This window comes from Aythya marila, assembly GCF_965140915.1.
Source record: "Aythya marila genome assembly, chromosome: 1".
In the NCBI taxonomy this organism is placed as follows: domain Eukaryota; kingdom Metazoa; phylum Chordata; class Aves; order Anseriformes; family Anatidae; genus Aythya; species Aythya marila.
The window spans coordinates 164067951-164090967 of NC_139042.1; the positions used below are offsets into that span (position 1 = coordinate 164067951).

Genomic DNA, 23017 nt, shown 5'->3' on the forward strand with positions numbered 1-23017 from the left:
CCATTGCTTTGCTAACTCTGCACTTTCTTGGACTCATAAACACAGTAAGTAATTCTGCTTTTTGTAAAGATTCCATGTAAATCCTTTCTGTGGTACATGGGTTGCCAGCTGGTTGGTCTGAGCAAAAATGAGAGTGCATTAGCTGAGTAGGCTAAAAAAAATACAGGAAACAAGGGAAGGCTTTTTGGAAGATTGCTCACAAAAGAAGTTAATAGTTCTGTTGGCCAAGGACTTTTGTCACTCTCAGTGATGCACGAGGCTCTCTCTAGAGACTTAAAACTCCACAGTTAACATTTTGTGTCATATGAAGTGTATTAAATAGAATTCCTAAACCTGCTAGAGCAAGAAACTTTGTGAACTTCAGTGGCACTAGAGAGCCACTCCTCTCCATACATTAATTTGAATCTTATTTGCTCGGAGTACAGGATTCATTCATGCACCTTTTGTTCCTAAGGACAGAAATAATATTAGAGCTATGTATGCCAAAAGGCAGCAGCAATGGAATTTGCAATACCCTGAAAGTTGAAAAGATTCCTAGAATTATGAATCTCAATTTTCTTCAAATATTAAACATTGTAGAAAGAACTTCGGGTTTCTGTTGCTGCTTTCTTACTATATAAAAGATGCTGTGCTGTGTGTCACTTGTGCAAAAACACAGAATTAACCAGAAGGCCCTGCAGAGAAATGGTCATGTAATTCTTGAAGTTGTAAGTCTCATGGAAGGCAGAGGCCAATTAAAAAGTATTTTCATCAGGGATTTCAAACAAAATGGACAGGGAATGAAGATGGGAGGCAAGAAAGCATTGATTTTTGCAGGACTGTTGAGAAAGGGAGTTAATAAAAAAAAGATTTCCTATGTTGTTCTTTGCACAGATACTTACTTAATGAATCTTCCTTTCAGCACCTAAAAGTCGTCTCCAGAACCGTTTACTCTTTCACCTGGCACATAAGGTATAATGTCTTTTCTTCACTCACACTTCGTTTTGTTTTCTTTTCAATTTGGTAATGTGTAATTTATGCAGGCAACCTGGCCAAATAATTAAATATCTGTGGTGGCAGGAGAACAAAGGTTTTCCACAACCACCCCACTGTATTAAAATGTAGAGGAGAAAGTAAGTGTGAAAACAGGATCTCAGAATAATTGCCCTCGGCAAATATCTAAAGTCTTACCACCCATTTCATGTAAATCATAAAATAAGAACTCGATGGTATTTTTGATTACAAGGAACCTAGGATTTTAACAGAATCCCAAGTGTATAAGCCACTATTTTCTTTTTCTTTGAAGTATACCAAGATTTCCTAATGCAGCTGTGTTATACTTAGCAGTTTGACCAGAAAGGTCCATATGTTATTACTGGTCCTCTTAAGTTGTTCAGTATCCAAGAAGTAATACTGTTTATGGCATGAGATTTACTTTAATTTCAACAATTAAATGACTATTTCGCTTACCACACATAGCTGTCTTCCCTTAAATTTGGTTTCATGCCATCATGTATTATACCTAACAAGTAATAGGATACTGAAGAGACTGAGTTTTGGGTGGAAGAAAATACAAATACTGAGTGTTAGCTTTGATGCTAGATTCTCTTTACTTGAATCTCTGTAAGTTTATGGAAGTAATCTTTAAACGTTTTCGTAGTGGCATTGGCTCTTACAGATGCCTATGATAAAGAGAAACTGAATAATTCCTAGTTCGTATAGTTAGTATTTGGGAATAAAAGACTTTATGAAAGTATGAAGCACACTGCATTTAGTTCTGTTAAGCAGTTCTCTTGCCTTTAGACCAGAGTATCAATGTGTGACTGTCTCAAAAAGGGAGAAAGAGGATTCGAAGAAAAACAGAGCAGATAAATGTTTTAGATGAAGTTGAATAAGATATAATTTGTGTATAAGAGAAATTCATAATTCCTGCTGCTGAGATTAGCAGAACCAGCAAAGGGAAACACTGGAATAAGTGATTTGAGGAAAGTCATTGCTGAATAGCCTCAATTTTACTATTGTAATACAAGTATAAGATGATTGTTTAACTCTGGTGCTTGTTTTTACCCTTGTGTGTTTGTTATGCATTGAACGACAACACTTTTAAAAACAAAAGGTTTAGTTAAACTGGAATTTTAAAGCGATGATGAAAGTGAACTTGTTAGTGCTGTAAAGAAGTATTGTGAAGATTAATTCTTGCGTGTTGGGAAGGCTTGTGTTTTTCTGATGTTTATCCATGAGAAAAAAAGTTTTGGATCTATAAGCAGCAAACAATCAGCTGGATTGAATAGTAACTGTCAAATCTTGTGTTGTAAAATTCTGGTTATGGAATAATTAATTCAACTCTTCCCCTCTTATCCAGCAAGGCAAGTGACATGTAATTATGTCTAAGTCACACCTTAAAGGAAAATGTGTACTTAGTTTTAGCCTCATATTTATCTAGTTTCAGCTGGTCTGCCTTTTAATGTTTGGCTTTCTCCACCAGTCAAATTAACTTTGAAGTAACAGAGTTCTTCCAGATGTTAAAAATGAGTCACCTGCTACTTGCCAGCAAGGGCAAAACTAATCCAGCTAATTAACTTAAAACGTATTTCTCACTGAACTCTTCTGAGAATGTCACACCTTCTGTTTTAGTTCAGTGATGAGAAGAAATTGATGAGCTCTCACCAGAATCTGCAAGACATTACAGAAGATCAGCTTAGTTTGGCATCTATCCACTACATGCGGTCCCACTACCAAGAAGCTATTGATATCTACAAGCGCATTCTTCTTGATAATCGGTTGGCATCTCTTCTTTAAACCTTGCTGCAGTGTCTCTGGTTTTGTTGGTATTTAACTCCAGTTAGTTGCTTGCTTTCTGAAAGTAGGAATTTTCCCCAATTACCGTGCCCCTTTCCAAGTGCAAAATGTGCACAAGTTGCAGACCCCTCAATTTTGTTCATTGCAAATCATTGTTGAAAACTGCATGTTTAAGGAAGAAGTTAGTTCTCTATTGCTTTCTTTTAGTGATATTTTCTCGTAATTCATTCTGAGAGCCTTCTTTATTTTGTTACTTATTTCTTCTGAAATCACAAATGGTTATGTACCTGCTTTCTCTCTCATGTTCTTACTCTTTCTCTGATGACCAGCCTCATGACTCTTGCTTGTGATTGTTGATTCCTCTTTTGCTTGTAACCTTTCATATTGTCCACTTTTGACCTTGTGTCTGTCTGTATTATCCAATCGGTAAAATTCTTAGTGTTTATGTAGAGAACTCCTTACATTTCTTTTAGTCTGGAATTATTTCCATTCTACTTATCCTTCATCACACTGTTTTTTTCTATCATATTCTGCAACTTCTGAGTTCATAATTTAACAAGGAACAAAATGAATTCTTAAGTGGCTGGAAATATGGTTTAGTAAAATAGGAACTGCTGCCCCAGAATATATAGCTATCTTTTTGAAGTCCAATTCAGATCCATTCAGATATTTTCAGTTTTATGTCAGTATTAAATGTTTTTGCACATACTGCATAGAAAATCTTATTCTGCTGGGCCAAAAGTACAGTACTTAATTTCTGTGGATTTCCTTAGTGTGAATTACCACCTTTTCAAAGATTTGCAAACCAACAATTTTGCACGTAATTCTTTAAAGTTGCAATAGCTGACGTTGATAAAACTCATGTACATCTGTAACTGGATCTCTGCAATTTATATAACAATCTAGAGGTAGAAAAGTACCCAAAAAGCATTTCTCGGAAACCTCAATTTTGATGTGTTTGTAAAAGATGTATAGAATCTAGTAGATTTAAATGTTGTCTTTAATCCTCTTTCCTCTGCTCTGCAGGGAGTACCTGGCTCTGAATGTATATGTGGCCCTATGCTATTATAAACTGGACTACTACGATGTATCACAGGAAGTGCTAGCTGTTTATCTTCAGCAGGTTCCTGATAGCACCATTGCTCTTAACCTTAAGGCTTGTAACCATTTCCGACTTTACAATGGGAAGGCTGCTGAGGTATCTGTTGGACAGCCCTTGCTTGCCTTTGTTCAAGATCACTTAGACATTACTTTTCATTGTTATCTGTATTAATCAGTAATTTTGATAATGGCCTTTTATCGTGTCAGTGTGTCCTCTTAGAAATTCCATGTATTTCAGTTTCCCCGGTATTAAGCCACCTGTCCACATGCATGCACAGTGGTTTTAACAGTTTTCCTGGTCCACTTTTGACCTAGTATCTGTAAATATAACCCAGTTGGTAAAAAGAATCAAGTAGAATTGGGAAGGCACAAATCTTCCAGTGACCCAACACTGCTGGAGATGTTGTTGGATTTAGGACTAATATGAACTTTCATTTATGTTTGTGTGCTTTTTTGTTTTCTCATTAAACTTCTTGATGTATGTAAATCCAGGCAGAGCTCAAGAACTTGACAGACAGTGCCTCATCATCTTTTGAGTTTGGCAAGGAACTCATTAAGCACAATCTGGTGAGTAATGTATTTCCTGGATTTCGTATGGTCTGCTGTCATTTGTAGAGCTTTTCCTGATGACTTGTGAAAGGGAATATTTTGTGAACTGCAAACCTCTGAATCTCCACTGCAATATTAGTCCCATTCCAGAAAACCTACCTGCATAATCAATGTGCCCTCAAGTGTTTTTCTTTTTGTTTTGTTTTGTTTTGTTTTTTTCCCCTGGCATTCTTTCCTTGTCAGTTTGAGATGGTGTCATGTAAATAAGAATGTTGTTGCTTTTACCCCAAAGGCATATCAGAATAATTTATGGCCTGTAAGAATACCCTTGCAAAATTATTTTGTGAAGCCTAGTCAATAAAGATACTATAGAAGCAAGCAAGAGTGCATGCCTCTGAACTGTTATTTATGCAAATACAGTATCAGTGGAATTCAGATAATTGAGGAAAATGGTCTTTATCTAAAAAGTACTTTACAAGGAGTTCATAGGGAAAAAGATACTGATACAAGCCAAAGTATTTGTGTATTCTTTACTAAGAGTCACTAATCACCTGCTAGTGTTCCCCACAATGGTATTACTGGCACTAGCTGTTATTTAATGATGGCCGGTTGCTTGTTTTATCATTTTTCAAGAACAGTCATAACAAGCTAACTCTTTGTTGTTTGTTTATTTGTTTGTTGTTTTGTTTTCTTTGTTTGTTCTTGTTTGCACCAAGAGTTAAAACTGATTTCAGAAGTTAACATTCTTTATTTTGAGTGTTGGTCTTTTTGTCAGGAGGTTATTGAATCAGTATATTAGATTTTGTTGTAAGAACAGTCATGTAAGATTGAAGTATAAAGCATTGAGTGTTCTTGATTATTTTAGGATCTTACAGCATTCTATACAGATGTAAAGTTGTTAGCCTGTTTTTTTGTATACATGAATACATCATAAGCAAATTAGAATTTTGTACGTGTTCTCCTCACTTTTATTCGAGGACATATTCTTAAAAATGTGTTATGTATCACTGCCTTGAGCTGCTAAAAATGGAAATCAGTTAATCTCAGCTGATGGATTAAATGCTTAATATTCTTTAGAATAAAGATTGCTTCCCATATTAATTTTATTGTTATATTAAAGCAGGGATTACACTAATGCCAGTCCCATTGACCTTTTCCTGCTATTATTATAGGCCTATAAGAACTAATTTCATTGAATTAAGAGATCATAAACAGTATTCTAATACACAGGTTTTCAGTACTCTGCTTTTATCTGCAGGTTGTGTTTCGAGGAGGAGAAGGGGCTTTGCAGGTTCTGCCTCCTCTGGTTGATGTTATTCCTGAGGCAAGACTGAATCTTGTGATTTACTATCTCCGGCAAGGTAAATACACCTTCCTCTGGCTCATTCATAGCTTCAGGGATGACTTTTACTCATCTGATCAACTGATTACTCCTTGAAATGCTTTTCTTCTTCTTCTTCTTTACAGTAATATGTAATATTTAAAAGTCGTAATAGTGTATCTAGATCAGTTAAGAATTTTAGAAATCATTACTTCTAATGACTACAGCCATGTCTCCAAAACTTACAGGGTCTCTGGTAAAGATGTTCTGAACTGGAGTGACTGAAACACAAACTTGTGTCTCATTTTTTGCATTGCTTTAAGGTAGAGAGTTTTAGGGGTTTGGGCCAGATATCCAGTCTTAATCTCCTAGATTTGCTAGAGAGTTTCTGTCAGAGCCTGAGGAACGTAATTGTGTTAATGGTCTACACCAATGAAAACCAGGGCTGCTGCAGGGCTTCTTCTCATACCCTGCCAGCTACCGTGAGTAGTGTGATCCTGTTACTTGCCTTTGTGCCAGCATTTATGCTTGTGCAGGCTGGATGTTGGTGAGGTGAGCTAGTCCAAAAAAAACCACCCCAAAAACCAAAACCCTATTTCTAACTTTTTATGAAATTAGATTATTTTTGACTATTCTAGTACGTTGTGCTGGCTTAATATGTGACTGTTTAAGGGGATGGGTAGGAAAGCAGATGTGTTGGTCAGGTGTTGAATTCTAGCCTGGCAGCTCCAATGTATATTGCCTTAAGTCACCCTGGAATACTGTTCCCACAGTGTATGGCTGATATGTACCAGCAAAAAAAACATGTTTTGTTGATAAGGCTTGTTCTTATAGGCAGACTATAATGCTGTATTAACAAAATTTTGTCAGTTCAAAGGGCATCTTTGTAACATTTATGATCTTTTCAACTACTTATTTATTGGGGAGACATGAAGTTGTTTATTGAACTCAACATTTACATTTAAACGTCTGTACTAGTAGTGTTTCTTGCTTGTTAGAATTAGTATCAGGTAAGAGCTGCTGGATAGATTTTGAAATTTTCATAAGGAAAAGATGAAGTCTCCCTCCAGAACCATCTTACCTTATCTTCCTTGAGGGGTAAATAAATATGAGAAGAGATATGACAGGAGAGTGATGTATTTATTATCTTGACCTTGTACTGTTGAGAAGGTGTCCACTGGATTATGAATAAGGGGCCAAGTCATCTCTACTAGGAAAATTGTAGTAATAAAGAAGCTATTACTCACTCCATGTTTGTTATTTGAGTTGTAGAAAACCATCACCACTGTGATATAAATTCACAGTGATTTATAGTTACCTTTCTCCTTCTGTCTAAATGCTTTATTTCTTTGGCTGTGTATTGGGGAGCATTGTAGAGGAAGAGTGATTTGTTCTAATACAGTGTGCTATGGTTTGTCATGCATTCTAACATGTGGTATTTCAGATGATGTGCAGGAGGCTTATAACCTGATTAAAGACCTGGAACCTACAGCTCCACAGGTAATTGGAAATTGATGTCATGGTACATAAAGACAGAGGTTATAAATAGATATGAAATCTGCCACATACAAAACTGGTGTCATAAGGACAGCTTGCCCCATTCCCACTCTTAAAACTGTAGTGATTTATCCTTTTATCAGTCGTAGGCTTAACACTCATGTATAGAGTATTGTATGTATGTACATGAGTACGTAGCATGTTTAGTACTGCACACCTAAGAATACTACCTAAGAGTACTTCAACTAAGAATACAACTCTGTGTTCAGACTTGGTTCTAGGGAGCCAACCATTAGTTCATATTCAAAAGCCCTCTTCTAACAGTTCTTTGTTACTCCTGACTTGGTGATGGTTACCAGCCCTGAGATCTGCTACTTCAGATGCTCATGTGGTTTGTCCTGAAGCCATTTCAATAAAAATGAGCAAAATTAAATTAAACAGATTAAATAATACGGTTTTTCTAATCCTGTCTCACTTTTAACTGCAATGAGTGAAAACTGCTACTGTCATTTTCTTCTGTGGCTGTTCCAACATCTTTAGTCTCTGATTTATTCCTTTTTGCAGTTTGTTTTCCAAAGATCACATAGCTGGGCATGAAAGAGACCTTTCATGAGTATGTGTGAGGATTAAATGGAGGGAGGGAAAAGCTAAACCTTGAGCACAGATCTGGTGATTCTGTGCTGAGGATATCTTCTGCTGTTGCTTTTTACTTCCTGCATTTTTCACTAAAGCAATACTTACTTGAGCAGCTTTATGCAGGTATTGCTTCTTTAGCCTCTGTTTTCCCCCTGCACTTTTCCCATACATGCTTAGGATAAATGTCATTATATCGATCTTGATAACCCACTTGATAAATTTTGAAATGAGAATCTTTATGCTTTTTTTTTTTTTTTTCCATTTTCTCACTCACACTTGAAATGAACTCCCCATTAAGACTTGCAAAACTACTTGTATATCCTCCTGCAGTTCTTCTCAAATTTCCTCTTTGTCATGGGGTCTGTAGAATTTAATTTTGCATCTGTAAAAGAATTGTACTGAAATGATTACCTTGTATGCAGGCTAGTATTCTTAGATTGTTTCCTTACACTCTGTTTTTGTTCTTTGCACGTCTTTTTTTCCTCCTTTTCTCTGTTTAGGGCTGTCTGAGTTTATCAGGAGTACTTAGTACAACAGATTGATAGATAGAACTCTGAATTATAAAATTTAAACAAGACAAGTAAGTCTATTACACGCTGAGAAAATCTTGCTCTGTGAAGAAACCATCACCATAGCTCATAGTAGAGATTACAATGTACTCTGCTCCTATTCCCCGTTCAGTAGAATAGCATGAGCACAAACCTCTTGACATTTCTACCCTGATGAGAAATGCCATGCATTTTGGTGCATGGTTGGTGGTGATTATAGGTAACCAGTGTGCATACTAGAAGTGAGATCTGTGCATTAATATAACAATATTGCACTTGATTATTGGCCAGGCAATGGTGAAGCGGGCATGATACTGTGTTCTGTTGTAACTTCTGGTGCATCATCTTTGAGCATAATTTTTTATCAGAAAACACACTTCCTCTCTGCAGCCCAGATATTTAACAGTAGTGACTTGTAACCATGTACAACACCATGCTGAAGCACTTTTTATCATAATAACCAGCTATCTATTAAACTGAGTTGGGATAGAGTTAACTTGAGGAAGAAAATGGTGTACAAGTAGGCTGTTCTGTGTCTCCTGAAATCTTCCCATTGTTCTCTCTGATCCCCTTTACTTTTTTTTCCAGGAGTACATCCTCAAAGGAGTGGTAAATGCAGCTCTTGGACAAGAAATGATTTCAGTGAGTTAAACCCATGAGGTTCTCCAGCTTCTTCAACAGTAGGATGTGAACAGATCTGTAGGAACTGGAATAGATTGAAAGGGGCAGTCATTTCACATTTAGACTGCAAGATCTCCAAGTCTCATCATCTTCCTCCCTGCAATTCTCAGTCCATAATGAATGAACTGCAAATCTCTGTTACTAGTCCTGAAAATAAATCAAGCTGAATTTGGCTTCCCCATCCTGCTTCCACAACCCTGTTTGCTTTCTACTGTATTCCAGTGTATCTAGGCGCATACAGTGGCCTATTTTACCTTTTCTGGTTTTACTTCATCCACAGTTTGCCTGCTTATTGTGCTTCATTTCTCTCAACTATCTGTCCTCAAAGTGTATTTTTACTGTCTAATGTAGTATCAACTCTGGAACTCATGCTGGATTTTTTTTCCTCTCCTAGAGAGATCACCTGAAAATTGCTCAGCAGTTCTTCCAGTTGGTGGGTGAATCAGCCAGTGAACGTGGTATGTCTGAAATGTTCTTTCTCCATTACATAATCCCTCTTATGATATCCAAATATATACCCTCATATCTTCATCTGTTGACTGTTAGCTTGCTTAGTGCCAGGATTTTTGTTGCTATAATGAGTAACAGAAAGTCTAACTTATGGTGTAAAATAAATTTACAAGTTTAAATTAGAAGGCTCAATTTATTCTAAACTTAGTATATTAATTTGGCCAGAAAAGAGGCTATACTGCAAACTTCTAGTCTTCACTGATAGACATTGTGGCAGCTTGTCTTATATTAATAATATCCCCTTCATAGAAACAGAAGACAACAGCATAATTGGATGAAGTGCATGGTAGAAACACTAAGAGGTACAAATCTAGGACTGCTAATGAAAGCCTGCAAGCCTATCAAGTATGTAGAGTCCTAGCACAGTGTGTCCCTGGAAGTGAGGGATTAAAAGAGAGAGAGGAATTTGGCTACAGAGGGAAAAGGTGTCTCTGGGACTAACTTGCTGGTCTAATTAAAAATAAAAATAAAAATTAGGAAGCTATAAGTGTTAATATTATTCTGAAATATTTTAAACCAATCTGCAAAACAAGACAGAGAGGCTGAGATTTAAGATATGATTAAGGAACAAAAATATTGTCTTGTTAGGAAGGTGCTTTTCAGGGGGATAGGCAGGAAGGGAAACAGCCTGTGGGAAAGACTGGTACCATGTAAACCTGACTGGAAAAGTTAGTACTGCAAGCATTTTTCACTGTTATTCCCATTTAAAAACCTTTGTCACCTTTTTTAAAAATGTGAAAGAGTGCTGCCAGGTAGAGAAGAGCAGGTAACTCCTCTTTTAAAGGCAAAGTAGAATGATTTCTGTATCCTCAAATGAAGGACAGGTGGAGGGCAACAAACTGTAGAAAGGAAGAAGAAATAAACAGAGTTCAGTTGAGGTAGGACATAACAGAAAGCAAACAAATGAAAACCAAATATGCAAGTGTTTTTGTACAAATATTAGATGTTTTATAAGGGGATGAATACAGTGGAACACCTGCTTTTAGAAGAGGCTGTAGAACTAAAATCATTTAAAAAACATGATTGGAGGAAGGTAACATGTAGGATATTGTTCAGATTTAATCTCCAACTGGGTGTTACAAAGTAGATAATGCCAGTGGAGAAATGGTTGTAAGCATTACAGAAACCTCTCAAAGTAAAATAAATATGCTTTCTTTATCTGTGAGTAACATAAACCTGTTTTAAATTGCACACTCAGTTAATATGATATACATAGCATTGAGGCTAAATTATTCACCAACCAGCCCGGATGGCAACAGTGATTGACATATTAAGGAGCTTAGAGATTTTATAGATAATTATATAATAGTTTGAAAGTTCTGTTCTGCCCATGCTGTCCTGGTAGATGCAATGACATGGCATGATAGAGAGACAATAAACTTAAATGCTAAGTTTTCTTCTTTCTTAGAAGGAGCACACAAATGAACAGGTGACTTCTAACCAATACAGAGATTATTACGTAGAACTTGATTTGAAATATTATGATCAAAATCCAGTTCTATTACAATGATCTGAGTATAGTCAAATTCAAAATCCATTTGTTAGAAAAAGAAATTAAAAAAAAAAAAATCTCCAGTACTTAATTTTTAGAAGGGTAGTTACATAATATCCTTTCTCATTTGTAACAGAAAAACTGTAGTGAAGTAGCAGTGAAAAGGATAAAGCAAACCTAATACAAACACCTGCAAGAGCCTTTTTTTTTTCCCTAAAGAAAGGGCTCATGTTCATAATTAATAAGCTGTAAAATAAAGACATGACTGCCTTTGCCAATGGTACAAAATTACTCATTGTAGGAGGTATGAAAGCTTCCACAATGATGAAAGTTGTGAAAGAATATATGAGGCTGGATAATAATACGCAAATTAAATTTAGCTGTGATAAATACAAAGTAGTACATATGAGGAAAAAAACTTTATTTGCAAAATTATTAGGAGCATCAGAAAAGTTGAACAGTCATAGGGATTGATGAGGAAAGAGAGAACAAAACAAAAATCATTTCTGTGTAATTGTTACAGATATAGTTCTCTTTCTTGAATATTGGCTGCAATTCTAGTTCTTACATTTCAGAAGAATATGGTAGAACAAGAAAAGTTGTATAAGGACAGCAAGGATAAGGAAAAGGGGATAGCTTCTTGCATAAGGAGAGACCGTGTAAAAGAAGGTACATGGCCTGCAAGAGTGATGACTGAGTTTAGTTATGATCATGATACAGAACATTGTAAATGATGGGGTGAAGATGAATAGAGAAGCATTAGTCACTGTACCATGCAAAGCCCAAAGAGCATTGAAATAAATCATCGGGCAAGGTAGTTAAACACAAACAGCACAAATTCCTTTTTCATATAATACAACTTCTTGGATATAGAATCTTGCAAGAACTAAAAGATGTAAAGAAAGTTATAGAAGAAAAGTACATTAGCTGTTAAACTCGAAGTTTTCAGTTGTGGTTAGGAACCACAAATCTGTCAGAGCAGATTGTTGGATGCTGGGAGAAGCTTCAAAGGAAGTGGCATTATTTACCATAGCGTGTATTATATGTGAAATTAGAATATATTCTTTCCATAGCCATATATTCTTACTAAGAAAGCTTATAAGCCGGATAGACTTTGAAATACACTCAATACGATCATTTTAATGTTTTTTTAAAGTTACTTAGCTTATTAACCATTATGTTGTGTATTTGTGGTCATTTCTAATACGCTGCCTTTGTTTTGCTGCATTTAGAATGGAGAACAGACTTCTCACTGTTTGTACACTTGGGCTTTCACTAAGTTGCTAGCCATGTTATTCAAGCATGTACATCATACTTCAGCACTTCCCACTGTGCCAATCCTAGCAAGGAGTTGCATTGTCTGTTTGAGATCTTTATCAAATTACTTAGCTGCTTTTCAGCCTTAGAGTGGAAAAGTAGGTTGTGCTCACTACAGTGAGGAAAATCTTATGCTCTTTCTTTTCTTGGAACTGGGCCTACAAGGCTGCTGACTTCAATACGGATTATCAAAAAATGATTGAAATGAAAATGTGGAATATTTTCTCAAAACAAGTTTCCATCTTTCTGACTTGCTCTTGCTAACTGTACAAATCTTATGACTAGACGAAAAGCTGCAAGAATTTTTATTCTTGCATTGTTTTGCAAATATTCTTCACAGTTTATGAAGAATACTGTGTCACGTATTTGCAATGTCACTTAAATTGATCAATCAAATCTTTGCTGTTAATTACTTCTGTGACACAGAGGTTCGAGGAACATAAAGCAAACAGATTCATTCTGAAAGTCCTTTCCAACATGAGATGAAATGCTTAGATGTATTGTAAATTACGTAATTTAAGAGGAGAGGGGACATCCAGAAGCAAAACCAAAACAAAACAAAAGCAGGAAGCACAGCATAGCAGTCAATACTCACCTGTTAACTGCAATAAATAGCACACAGAACAGCAGCTGTGTTTTACTATTTAATAAAAATTCATAATCCCAAATGGCTCATGAAATAGAATTGGCATTACAAAGGAGGATATAACTAGACTTTTGCAGGTAATTCACATGCTGTAAGTAATCTTCTCTTAAGTGTCTCAGCTTGGTAGAAAATGAAACGGAGATCAGATTTCTGAGATAAGTTAAGGAGGAAGTGGGGCAAGAGGAATGTTAATGAAAGTAAACGGACAACAACATTTCCATTAAATACAGTGTTTCTGGTGCTGAACACAAGTCTTAGAAACTACCCTATTTACACTGCCAACATAGTGGAGAATGGCACTCCTTTCCATTTTCTGTGGTCTTCTTAGGACCAAGTCAGGCACCTCTGGTGTTGCATGGGAGGAATGAGACATTTCTTCTGGACTTGGTGCAGTCTTTTCTTTGAGGTATTCTTGGGTCACTCTAAGTAATTCTTCAGAGTGAGAACTTTTTCCTCTTCCTGCGTAAGACACGTGGGATGGATTAGAACTATAAAACTTTTGTTCATGTTATCCATACTATTAACTGCTGATGTGTATGACATTTACAGATGTTTTACTTTTTTCATGAAATCTTTCATTAGGGATGTATGGAGGATTATATGCTGGGATAACATAACTTCCTGCCAAAATGTGGATATGAGACTAGATACTAAAACACAGAAAATCTCTCATCATATATGGGAAAAGAAAAGCACGGTTCTAGTGATTCATTTTTACTGGGAAATATATTCTCAGTTTTAAGTCTTTAAATGTTCATTTGCTTTTTTTTTTGTTTTGTTTTGTTTTATTGTTGTGAGTTTGAGCCTCAAAAGTCAAATATGAGGGAAAAAGGGCATTCCTGAGGTACCTGCATTCTCATTGCAACAAAAAAGAATAGAGGAACAGAGGAAAAGTTTCTCTTATTGTCCCATCAACACATACATATGTCACAATGGGTATGCCTACATGTTAAAAAGGGCAGATGAATGCACAGGCCAGTCTCTGCTCCCAGGTAAATACTTCATAAATAACTAAATGATTCTCTTTAAATTTGAGAATTTAATGATGTCATTCAGCTATGGATAAGGATGGATTGTCCCTTTATGGAAATTACAGGACACCCACGCCCAGTATCTTCTGGCGCTATAAAATGAAAAATGAGAATATTTTGCTTTCTTCTGAAATATGTTTTAAGATCTTATATAAAGCTTTCCAGCAATAATTATTACCGTACGTTGAAAGGTAGAATTTGCAGCTTTCCAGTGGATAGCTATGCTTTGTGCTGTGGTGCAGAGTCAAAATACTGGTCTTCAGATATATATTTATGTATACAGAAAATATATTTTAATTTTCTGGTGAGGATGGATTGATGATAACTATCTTGAAAGAGCAGATTACTTCAGGGCTGTTGGTAGCCTTAGGATCTTAGCTCCTGTCACCTCCCCAAACAGCACAGAGCAGCATGTTCTCTAATGATCATTTGATGTAGTCATTTGATGTAGTACCCTACTTATGCTTATATCTTCCCAGCTGCTACTTGGGTTCATCCATCTCTGAGCAGTCTCTGCTGGCTGGATCAAAAAAGAGTTAGTCCTAGTAAACTTGCATCAGAATCTTGCTTTCAAATAGTGTTTCAGTAACACAGCTAGCAATTTCAGAGTACATGACAGCGAAGTTAATGACGACACAAATGTCTGGAAAGTTTACTGACACTCATTTGAGTTGATTCGTCTGACTTATTTATGGCTTTATATCTTGTGAGCAATGTAGTAATCCCAAATGTAAGAATATAAATGTTCATACTATATTTTAACCTGTGAATGTATTCGATTTTTTTGATAATGTTTTCAGTGTCTCCAATTTGCTCTCCTATTGGAACTAAAATTAAGTATGTAGAGCTTCTTTGTCCAGGATAAGTGAAGAGTAATTTTAAAGCAAAAATGGTATAAGGTTAGAGTAACAAATTCACGCTTTGTATCATGTGTTGTTTCCTAAGAGTCAGAATAATTCACATTAAAATAATGCTGCAAAGATTGTGTCATGGAAAAAGTCCTGTTACTTAAACAATTCATCTCTGTAGAATGTGCTGGTGAATGCAGTCTTGCAATAGTTATTGTATGCTGTAGAGAAAGTTGACAAGATGATCTAATAGCTTTTGTAACCTCTAGTGTAGTCCTTTTCCTGAAAAGGCAAGTTACACTATTTTTAGAAGTTAACTGCTTTCATAGTTGCCAGCAAACTTGACAGTGATTTCCATTACCACATAATTTTTAAATTCTACAAATCTTCATTTCTCTTTTGAATTTTAGATACCATTCCAGGGAGACTGTGCATGGCCTCCTTCTGCTTTCTTCTTAGGCATTTTGGTAATGTCCTGCTTTACCTTAACTCAGTCAAGGTTAGTATTTATTTAGCATTGATAGTAATATAGTGCATAGTATCACTACGTATGGAATTATACCGTACTGTGTGAAACAGCATGTAACCAGAAAAAGGTACAGAAACACAACAACAACAAAAACACATGAACAACAGCGGCACATAGTTGGTCAATACAGCAAATGGATCCAAATGTATAGAAGCAGTTTGTAAGGTGGCATTGTGCAGCATGGTGGAGATGGTGGTCTCAACACACTTGTAACTTAACCATTATCAGGCTTTCTGGTAGCATCACAGAAGAAGAGAAAGAAAATTAAAGGAAGACAATGAAATAATTTATGGATATTTATGGGGCTGGGCAGCATGGAGGAAAAAACACGTTTTTTTTTAAAGGTTTATCAAATGAGTGATGGAGATAATTTTCATTAGTTAAGGACTGGGGACATGAGTATGATGAACAAGAGTATGTAAGGAAGATAAGACAGGAAGGATCCTGGAAGTAATAAAGCTTATATATTATAGAGAAAACGGTCACTGAAGAGCTAAGATAATGTAGTGTTACCAATACCAAAGCAGTGAACTAAGATTGTTATTTTTGCAAAAGTAGTCTGAGTGGTACACTGCAGGCAATGTTGCATTTTTCAAAGTGAAAGGAGGAGTTTGCAGTTACCATACTGCAACACTATCAGATCACCTGTATGCAATGGATAGAAATAGTTATAACTTGCAGATAGAGTCTTAGAATGGTTTGGATTGGAAGGGACCTTAAAAATTGTTTAGTTCCAACCTCTCTGCCATGGGCAGGGACACCTTCCACTAGACCAGGTTGCTCAAAGCCCCATCCAGCCTGGCCTTGAACACCTCCAGGGATGGGGTGTCCACAGCTTCTTTGGGCAGCCTGTTTCAGTGTTTTACTACCCTTATAGTAAAGAATTTATTCCTCATAACTGATCTAAATCTACCCTTTTTTAGTTTAAAACCATTATTCCTTGTCCAATCACTACACTCTTGGAGCCCCTCTCCTGCTTTCTTGTAGGCCCCCTTTAGGAAGGCTGCAATGAGGGCTCCTTAGAGCCTTCTCTTCTCCAGGCTGAACAACCCCGACTCTCTCTCAGACTGTCTTCATAGGAGAGGTTCTTCAGCCCCTTGATCATCTTGGTGACCCTCCTCTGGACTTGTTTTAATATTTCCATTTCCTTCTTGTGCTGGCCCCAGAGCTGATCGCAGCACTCCAGGTGGGTCTCACAAGAACAGAGTAGAGGAGAAGAATCACTTCCCCTTGACTTGCTGGCCACACTTCTGTTGAGGCAGCACAGGATGCAGTTGCCTTTCTGGGCTGCAAGTGGACATTGCTGGCTCATGTTGAGCTTCTCATCAGCCAACACCCCCAGGTCCTGCTCCTCAGAGCTATTCTCAATCCCGTCTCTGCCCAGCCTGTATTCGTGCTTGGGATTGCCCCAGCCGAGATGCAGGATCTTGCACCTGACCTTCTTGAATTTCTGAGGTTTGCACAGGCCCATCTCTCAAGCCTGTCCAGGTCCCTCTGGATGGCATTCCTTCCCTCCAGTGTGTCAACCGCAGCACACAGCTTGGTGTCATTGGTAAACTTGATGAGGATGCACTCAATCTCACTGTCCATGTCACTGACAAAGATGTTAAATAGTGCTGGTCCCAATACCAACCCCTGAGGAACAGCACTCATTACTGATCTCCACTTGGACATTGAGCTGTTGACTGCAACTCTTTTGAGTGTGACTGTCCAACTAGTTTCTTACCCATCAAATGGTCCATCCGTCAAATCCATGTCTCTTCAATCTAGAGACAAAGATATTGTGGGGGACGGTGACAAATGCTTTGCACAAGTCCAGGTAGGCGATGCTAGTCGCTCTTACCCTATCCACCAGTTCTGTAACCCTGTTGTGGAAGGCCACCATATCTGTCAGGCATGATCTGCCCTTAGAGAAGCCATGTTGGCTGTCACAAATCACCTTATTTACCATATGCCTTAGCACAGTTCCAAGAAGATCTGCTCCCTGATCAATGATCATGAGATACTCAGTTATTAAATAAGATGTGAAGACACAGAGAAAGACTGGAGTCTCATTATGGAGTTAAATGATTGCAGTTTTGTTGCAGTGATGTGAAACTAGAGTAGTAAGAACTCTGTATTGGTAGGAAGAAGAATGAGAATATAAAAACAAACAATTAGGGAGATGCACTAGGTGAGAGAATTATGATGTTCTAAGGAGGGTGAGACCTAAAGAAAAAGCATGTGGTTGTGTTGGTGCCAAAAGCAGTTGATGGGTGAAGAATGACAAAGGTGTAATGTTTTTAAACTTTGTTTGGGAAGAGACCATGAAAACATCCCAAATGGTTGTAGCCATTGGAATGGCTCCACTATAGTGGCATGAAGAGATAGATACCCTTCACTCCAGACTGGAGTATGTGTGTGTGTAATTGGAGAACAAGAGCACTAGAAACTAGCAGTGAGATTTGTTTTGCCTAACTTAAGCCACCTAAAAGTCAGGCTTAAAAGTCTGACTTAGGTCCCAGGCTATAGTCAATGTGGACAGATGTTAATTTCCAGACAAGAATTCATCCTGTGTATTTCTTACACTTATCTTAAATGGAATGAGTCACTCCACAGAAATGCCCAGCTCTTTCCATTTGTTTTAAGAAGTTCTTAAACAACTAGTTCTAACCTGAAAAGGCTAAAGTTATATGAGATTAATCACTACCTCCAAGGTATATGGGAAGGCTAAGAAATCAGAGAGAGAATAGTAGCATCTTGGGAGGCAAATGGAGTCATCATTAATACTGGAAAATAAGGCATAGTTAGTGTTTGTAAATGAAAAAGCCAGAAGTGAACAAGACACTAAACAGAAATTAAGAGGGTGAAAGTGGGCAGTAGGTTGACCAGAGGGTAAGACAGAGTCATGAGATAAGTGTAACAGGGAGGGGATTAGGTGAGACAATTGTGAGGGTATAAAGGAAAATGTTGTAGGAAGGGTTTGAAAGAAAATCTGAAAGGAAAAAGAAAAGCACAGAATACCCGGTGTTACTTCATACTATGCTGGTAAGATTCCTTGAAGAGGGAAATACAGATCTAATGTTTAAAAACTGCTGGGAAGGAGACAGAAATAGTGACAGGCACAGGTATGCAAAGTTTCATTCTTGTTATATTTATCAACTAGAAGAAGGAGTGTTTATTCTGTTAGATTTGAGAGAAAATATTTTATGTGTGCATAATATATATCTGTGCAACATAAAAAGGTTGCAGTTCTGCTGAAACAGTCAATAAGGCTATATCAGAATGTGCCTGCATTGCGGAGCCAAATTATGGTGACATAGATGATCTTACTTCTGGCACTTCCAAATTTCTTAGTGTTTTCTCATGGGGCTTTTGTGTTCTTTTAATTTTAGCATTAGGTGTTACCACTGTACTAGGAAATACCTTATTGTATTTTATTGTTTTGCTGGTCTTTTGCTAATGGTGACTGATTTCAGAAATTGGTAGAGAAGTTCTTAAGCCTGATGTTGTTCGGTGATTTTGGAGATCAACAGGAAATCATGGCTGACAATACAGATAGAAGCAGTGCTGGTAGGTAAGAAGAAAAGTAGAGGAAGTTCTGTGTGGTTGTTGAGCTGGAAGTGTTCGAGCAAAATGTGTTTTTAGTATAGCCGAATGGAAGGCTTAGTTTCTTGGTTAGTGCTGTGTGACTTCTCCAGCAGAGTCAGGGATTGAGATCTAGATACTCAGACACAGTGTAAAACAACCATCTTTTAGGTCTGGATAGAATTGAAGCCAGGAGTTGGACTCAGTGATCCTTGTGGGTTCCTTCCAGCATGGGATAGGGAGGGGAAGGGCTATTTGACTGCTTGGTCTTTTGTTTAGGGGGTTTTCTTTGTTTGTTTGGTTTTGTTTTAAATTAGCTGTTTTGCTGCAAGTATGTATCGTTACAGTTGCACATTTATTACATATATATGTGGATCTCTGCTTGCAAACTGAACTCCTCCGCTCATAACAGCAGTTTGTCAAAATCAATCAGTAGAAAAGAATAATGTGCAACAAAAGTCTGTTTATATTTCACGTACAGGAAAGCAATGTTGTACATGCCCCTTTTTTCCATACTCAAAGATGCATTTCTATTACGTAAATTGTCAGAGGGTGGGATGTACTGTTAGGGGGCTCTTTCATAGACCACCTTTTAGAAAGCCACAGGCATGCAAGTATGTAGGTACGTATGATCTGCTTTTCCTATATCTTTGATCTGCTATCCAGGTTAATTCAGTGTTACATATTTTCCAGGATAATATAACAGTTTGAAGTATTTACAGGATAAAGTAACTAGGGAAGAAACCAAGAGCAAAACTTAAATGCAGCTAAGACGTTTAAAATAAAGCCAATTTAAGAAATATTGGCTATATATATGTATGTGTGTAAGCATACACATACATGTATGTTTATTGAAGCTAACAATGACTGTCAGATTTAGGAGTGTCAGCGTACTAACATTTTGTGTAAACTTGATTTCAGAAATTTGCTTGACTGCACATTGCTTACCACAGCATGGTACCAGCTGCAAATTATAAGCACTGTGTTTAGATCAACCAGGTGATGTCATTCAGTAATACTTTGATCTTTGTGTATAGCAGGTTAACCTAATGGCCACTTGATCTCTGGGACTTGTTTTATACTAGAGAGATTTAGTGTGATAATAACTGTAGTCCTTTGCTCCTACAGTATGTAACACTCAAATTCTGAATATATACATGTCTTCAGCACTTCAGCACTGTTTTGACCCATTTTTAGGCTAAGTTTTTTTTGTTTTGTTTTGTTTTGTTTGTTTTATCATTCCCTTAGTTTTCACAGTTGTAATGTGAATGCATTTGTAAGGGTGAAACAAAATATTAAGCTAAGTAAAGAAAGTTCAATATAAAAATGATTGATACATTTCATTCCACAGTGGTTTATGTTTGTTTGAAATACTGGACACTCCTTCCTGCAATACAGAAAGAAAGGTGATTCAGAAAATTATTAGAAATTGAAATATTGTCTTAAGAGATTTGGAAGATAAGTTATATTTGCTACAGAGAAAGTAAGAAAATAAAATGATACAAAATGAGGATTAGAATAAATGAGATAGATTTGAAACCTCCATTTGTATTCTGAGAGAATGAAAACAAGATATGGCTTGCTGGAATTGCAGTAAATTCACAACATCTTTCCTAAGAAAATTAATTTTGTCCCTCAGAACACAGTTGGTTTATGAAACTCATTGTCATATTTCATCCCCAAGGTTGCAAGTTTGGAAGGTTTTATAGATTGTATCTAGCAAGCTGCAGAATGATCAAGCTTAAGTAAAATATGTATTTCTTAATTTCATGAAGGGGTTTATAAATACTGGTACTTTGAGACATAATGCAGTTGATAAAGAGCAAGGACTAGGACAAACATTTTCGGCCTACTAGTGCTTTTCCTTTTGAGGTCGTTGATCCTCACAGTTTTCTAGCTAAGAGTAGCCATTAGTCAAATTTAGCTAGGTCACTCCTCCTCTTCACGTCACAGGGATGCAATTCGTTCTTCCTGTATCGTTTTAAAGGCAAGGTTCAGGTGACTTTACAGTAACCTTTGTGTTTCATTGACAGAAACCAACTTCAGTAGAATCTCTGCAGCTCTTTAAGTAGAGCTGTGCACTCTGTGAAGATAGTTGCACGATACTCTGTTAGGAAACACCACCTTCATCCATGATTGATTAAAAGCGCTGTAGGCATGAGAATGTGTCAAAGGACACCTTATTATAAATGTATTGCCAGCTGCCCTGAGGGTGACATTATAACACTGAGGATCATCTGAGAAGACATGCTAATTCAAGCTCAGCTGAGGTCTGGCCACAACGAATGCTTCATTGTTCAACTGGGTATCTGAGTGACTCATTGAAATGGATGTCTCTCAGAGCACAGTTTTATGGAAAGATTGAAGACCGGTAAAAAGACCACAAAAGGGTAAAGTCCAGGCATATAATTTGTCAAGAAAAAAAAAAAAAAAAAGAGAGAGAGAGACAAAACATTTAACTGTCCTGAATGTATTTTACTATGAACACGGGTTCATTTCTACCACTCTTGTTTTTGCAGCAGTTCTGGTCTCTGGCACTAATACAGCCAGGATAGAATGACAGTTTTGAGTTTGGTTGCTGACAGAGCTTCTTTTCAGTTTTAATTCAAAAATACAATGAGGCATATTTGAACAGAAGGAACTATTCATGCAGTAGAACTAGCATCTTGCTTACCAGCTTTGCTTAACCTGAGACTTGTGCTGATTCATACAAAACTATCATTGAGGAAGAATACAGTAAAGTGTTGTAATTCTCATATGGTGAAACCAGTTAACTCACCCTAAGGGTACTGAAATGTTTTCACAAACTGAGCTGGAGATTTCCCCACGTTGGTTCATCCTCATGCTTTCACACAGCTTGCTGTATTTGCCAGCTCTTTTGCACCTCAGCATGGACTATTTAGGTGAAACCTAGACATTTGGCAAATGTTGGCAACTCTCACCTCTCCTCTCAAGGCACTAGCTTGACTGATGTATGTGGGTGGACTAGGTCCGTACCCTTTGCAACTGCCTGTGACAGGGAAGGGAGGAGGTTCCTCAAGTGTCTCTGTGTAATGGAAGAAGATGAGAGCCCTGACAAAGGACCTTGTCCTTTGCTTTCCGTATCTTTTACACAGTCCCAACTATGCTTTTTACCTTCTCCTCACTCTTAATGAGGGAACATAACAAAGTTATCTAAAAACCGATCTTCCTAACATAAGTTTTTTTTCTCTTAATGTTTTTCTTTGTATAACACAGATATTTGTCCACACACTTTGCTGTAATTGTACCCAGGAAAGCTTTTCTTGCAGTAACTATGGACAGTGGACAAACAGTCTTGCTTTTTTTCATGGGTTCTTCCATAAACCTTGCACCTCTGCTGCGGGGCAGGGAACCTCAGTCCCATTCACACTTCTTGTTGTGGTATCACATTCTAGTTTACCTATACTAGGTCTGTCGGTGCAGTAGCGTGGTGACAGTGGTGAATCTAGAACATGTGTGGCTTTGAGTTATTTTGAGTTGTACTTTAATGTGGACATCTGACCATGATCAAAAATACAAGCTATTTGGGTCAAACACAAACATCAGGCTAATCGACAACTAAAGCTTTATTTCCTACTTCGGCCCGTGCTGTGTTTCAGAAGATATTCAGCCAGATGATCCTGATCTATCATTAACCAGGTGTGCCCTGTATAATATATTATGGGAGAGAAAAACCTAGTGTTGTACTAAGAGAAGGGTACCTGTAAACAAGACTTGAGCTTAAGGAAGCCCTATTACAACGTGTGTTCCTGTACTGCAGCTCCACCTCTATCCAGTGCACGTGTCACATAACCAGATCCACAGGATCTCTTGTTGAACTTTGAGAAGTCTTGGAGAAGCAAACTGTTCGTCTCCTTAAGCCATTAGAGGCTCAGCTGCCTATTTACCACCCTAGTGGTGAAGTAAGTGTTTGGGAGGTGAAAGAGACCATGGCAGCACAGCATG

The 23017-nt window shown here is 37.3% G+C and overlaps 1 protein-coding gene across 1 annotated transcript in view; it reads left to right on the forward strand.

Moving 5' to 3' along the window:
* IFT56 (intraflagellar transport 56) overlaps positions 1-23017 on the forward strand; it is a 49619-nt gene that overhangs the window by 14744 nt on the left and 11858 nt on the right. The window contains exons 5-13 of the mRNA XM_082778571.1: positions 902-951; positions 2614-2759; positions 3805-3976; positions 4372-4446; positions 5687-5789; positions 7194-7249; positions 9019-9072; positions 9506-9569; positions 15366-15454. Of these exons, the coding sequence (XP_082634697.1) occupies positions 902-951; positions 2614-2759; positions 3805-3976; positions 4372-4446; positions 5687-5789; positions 7194-7249; positions 9019-9072; positions 9506-9569; positions 15366-15454 (809 nt within the window). The remainder of the gene's footprint in view (positions 1-901; positions 952-2613; positions 2760-3804; positions 3977-4371; positions 4447-5686; positions 5790-7193; positions 7250-9018; positions 9073-9505; positions 9570-15365; positions 15455-23017) is intronic.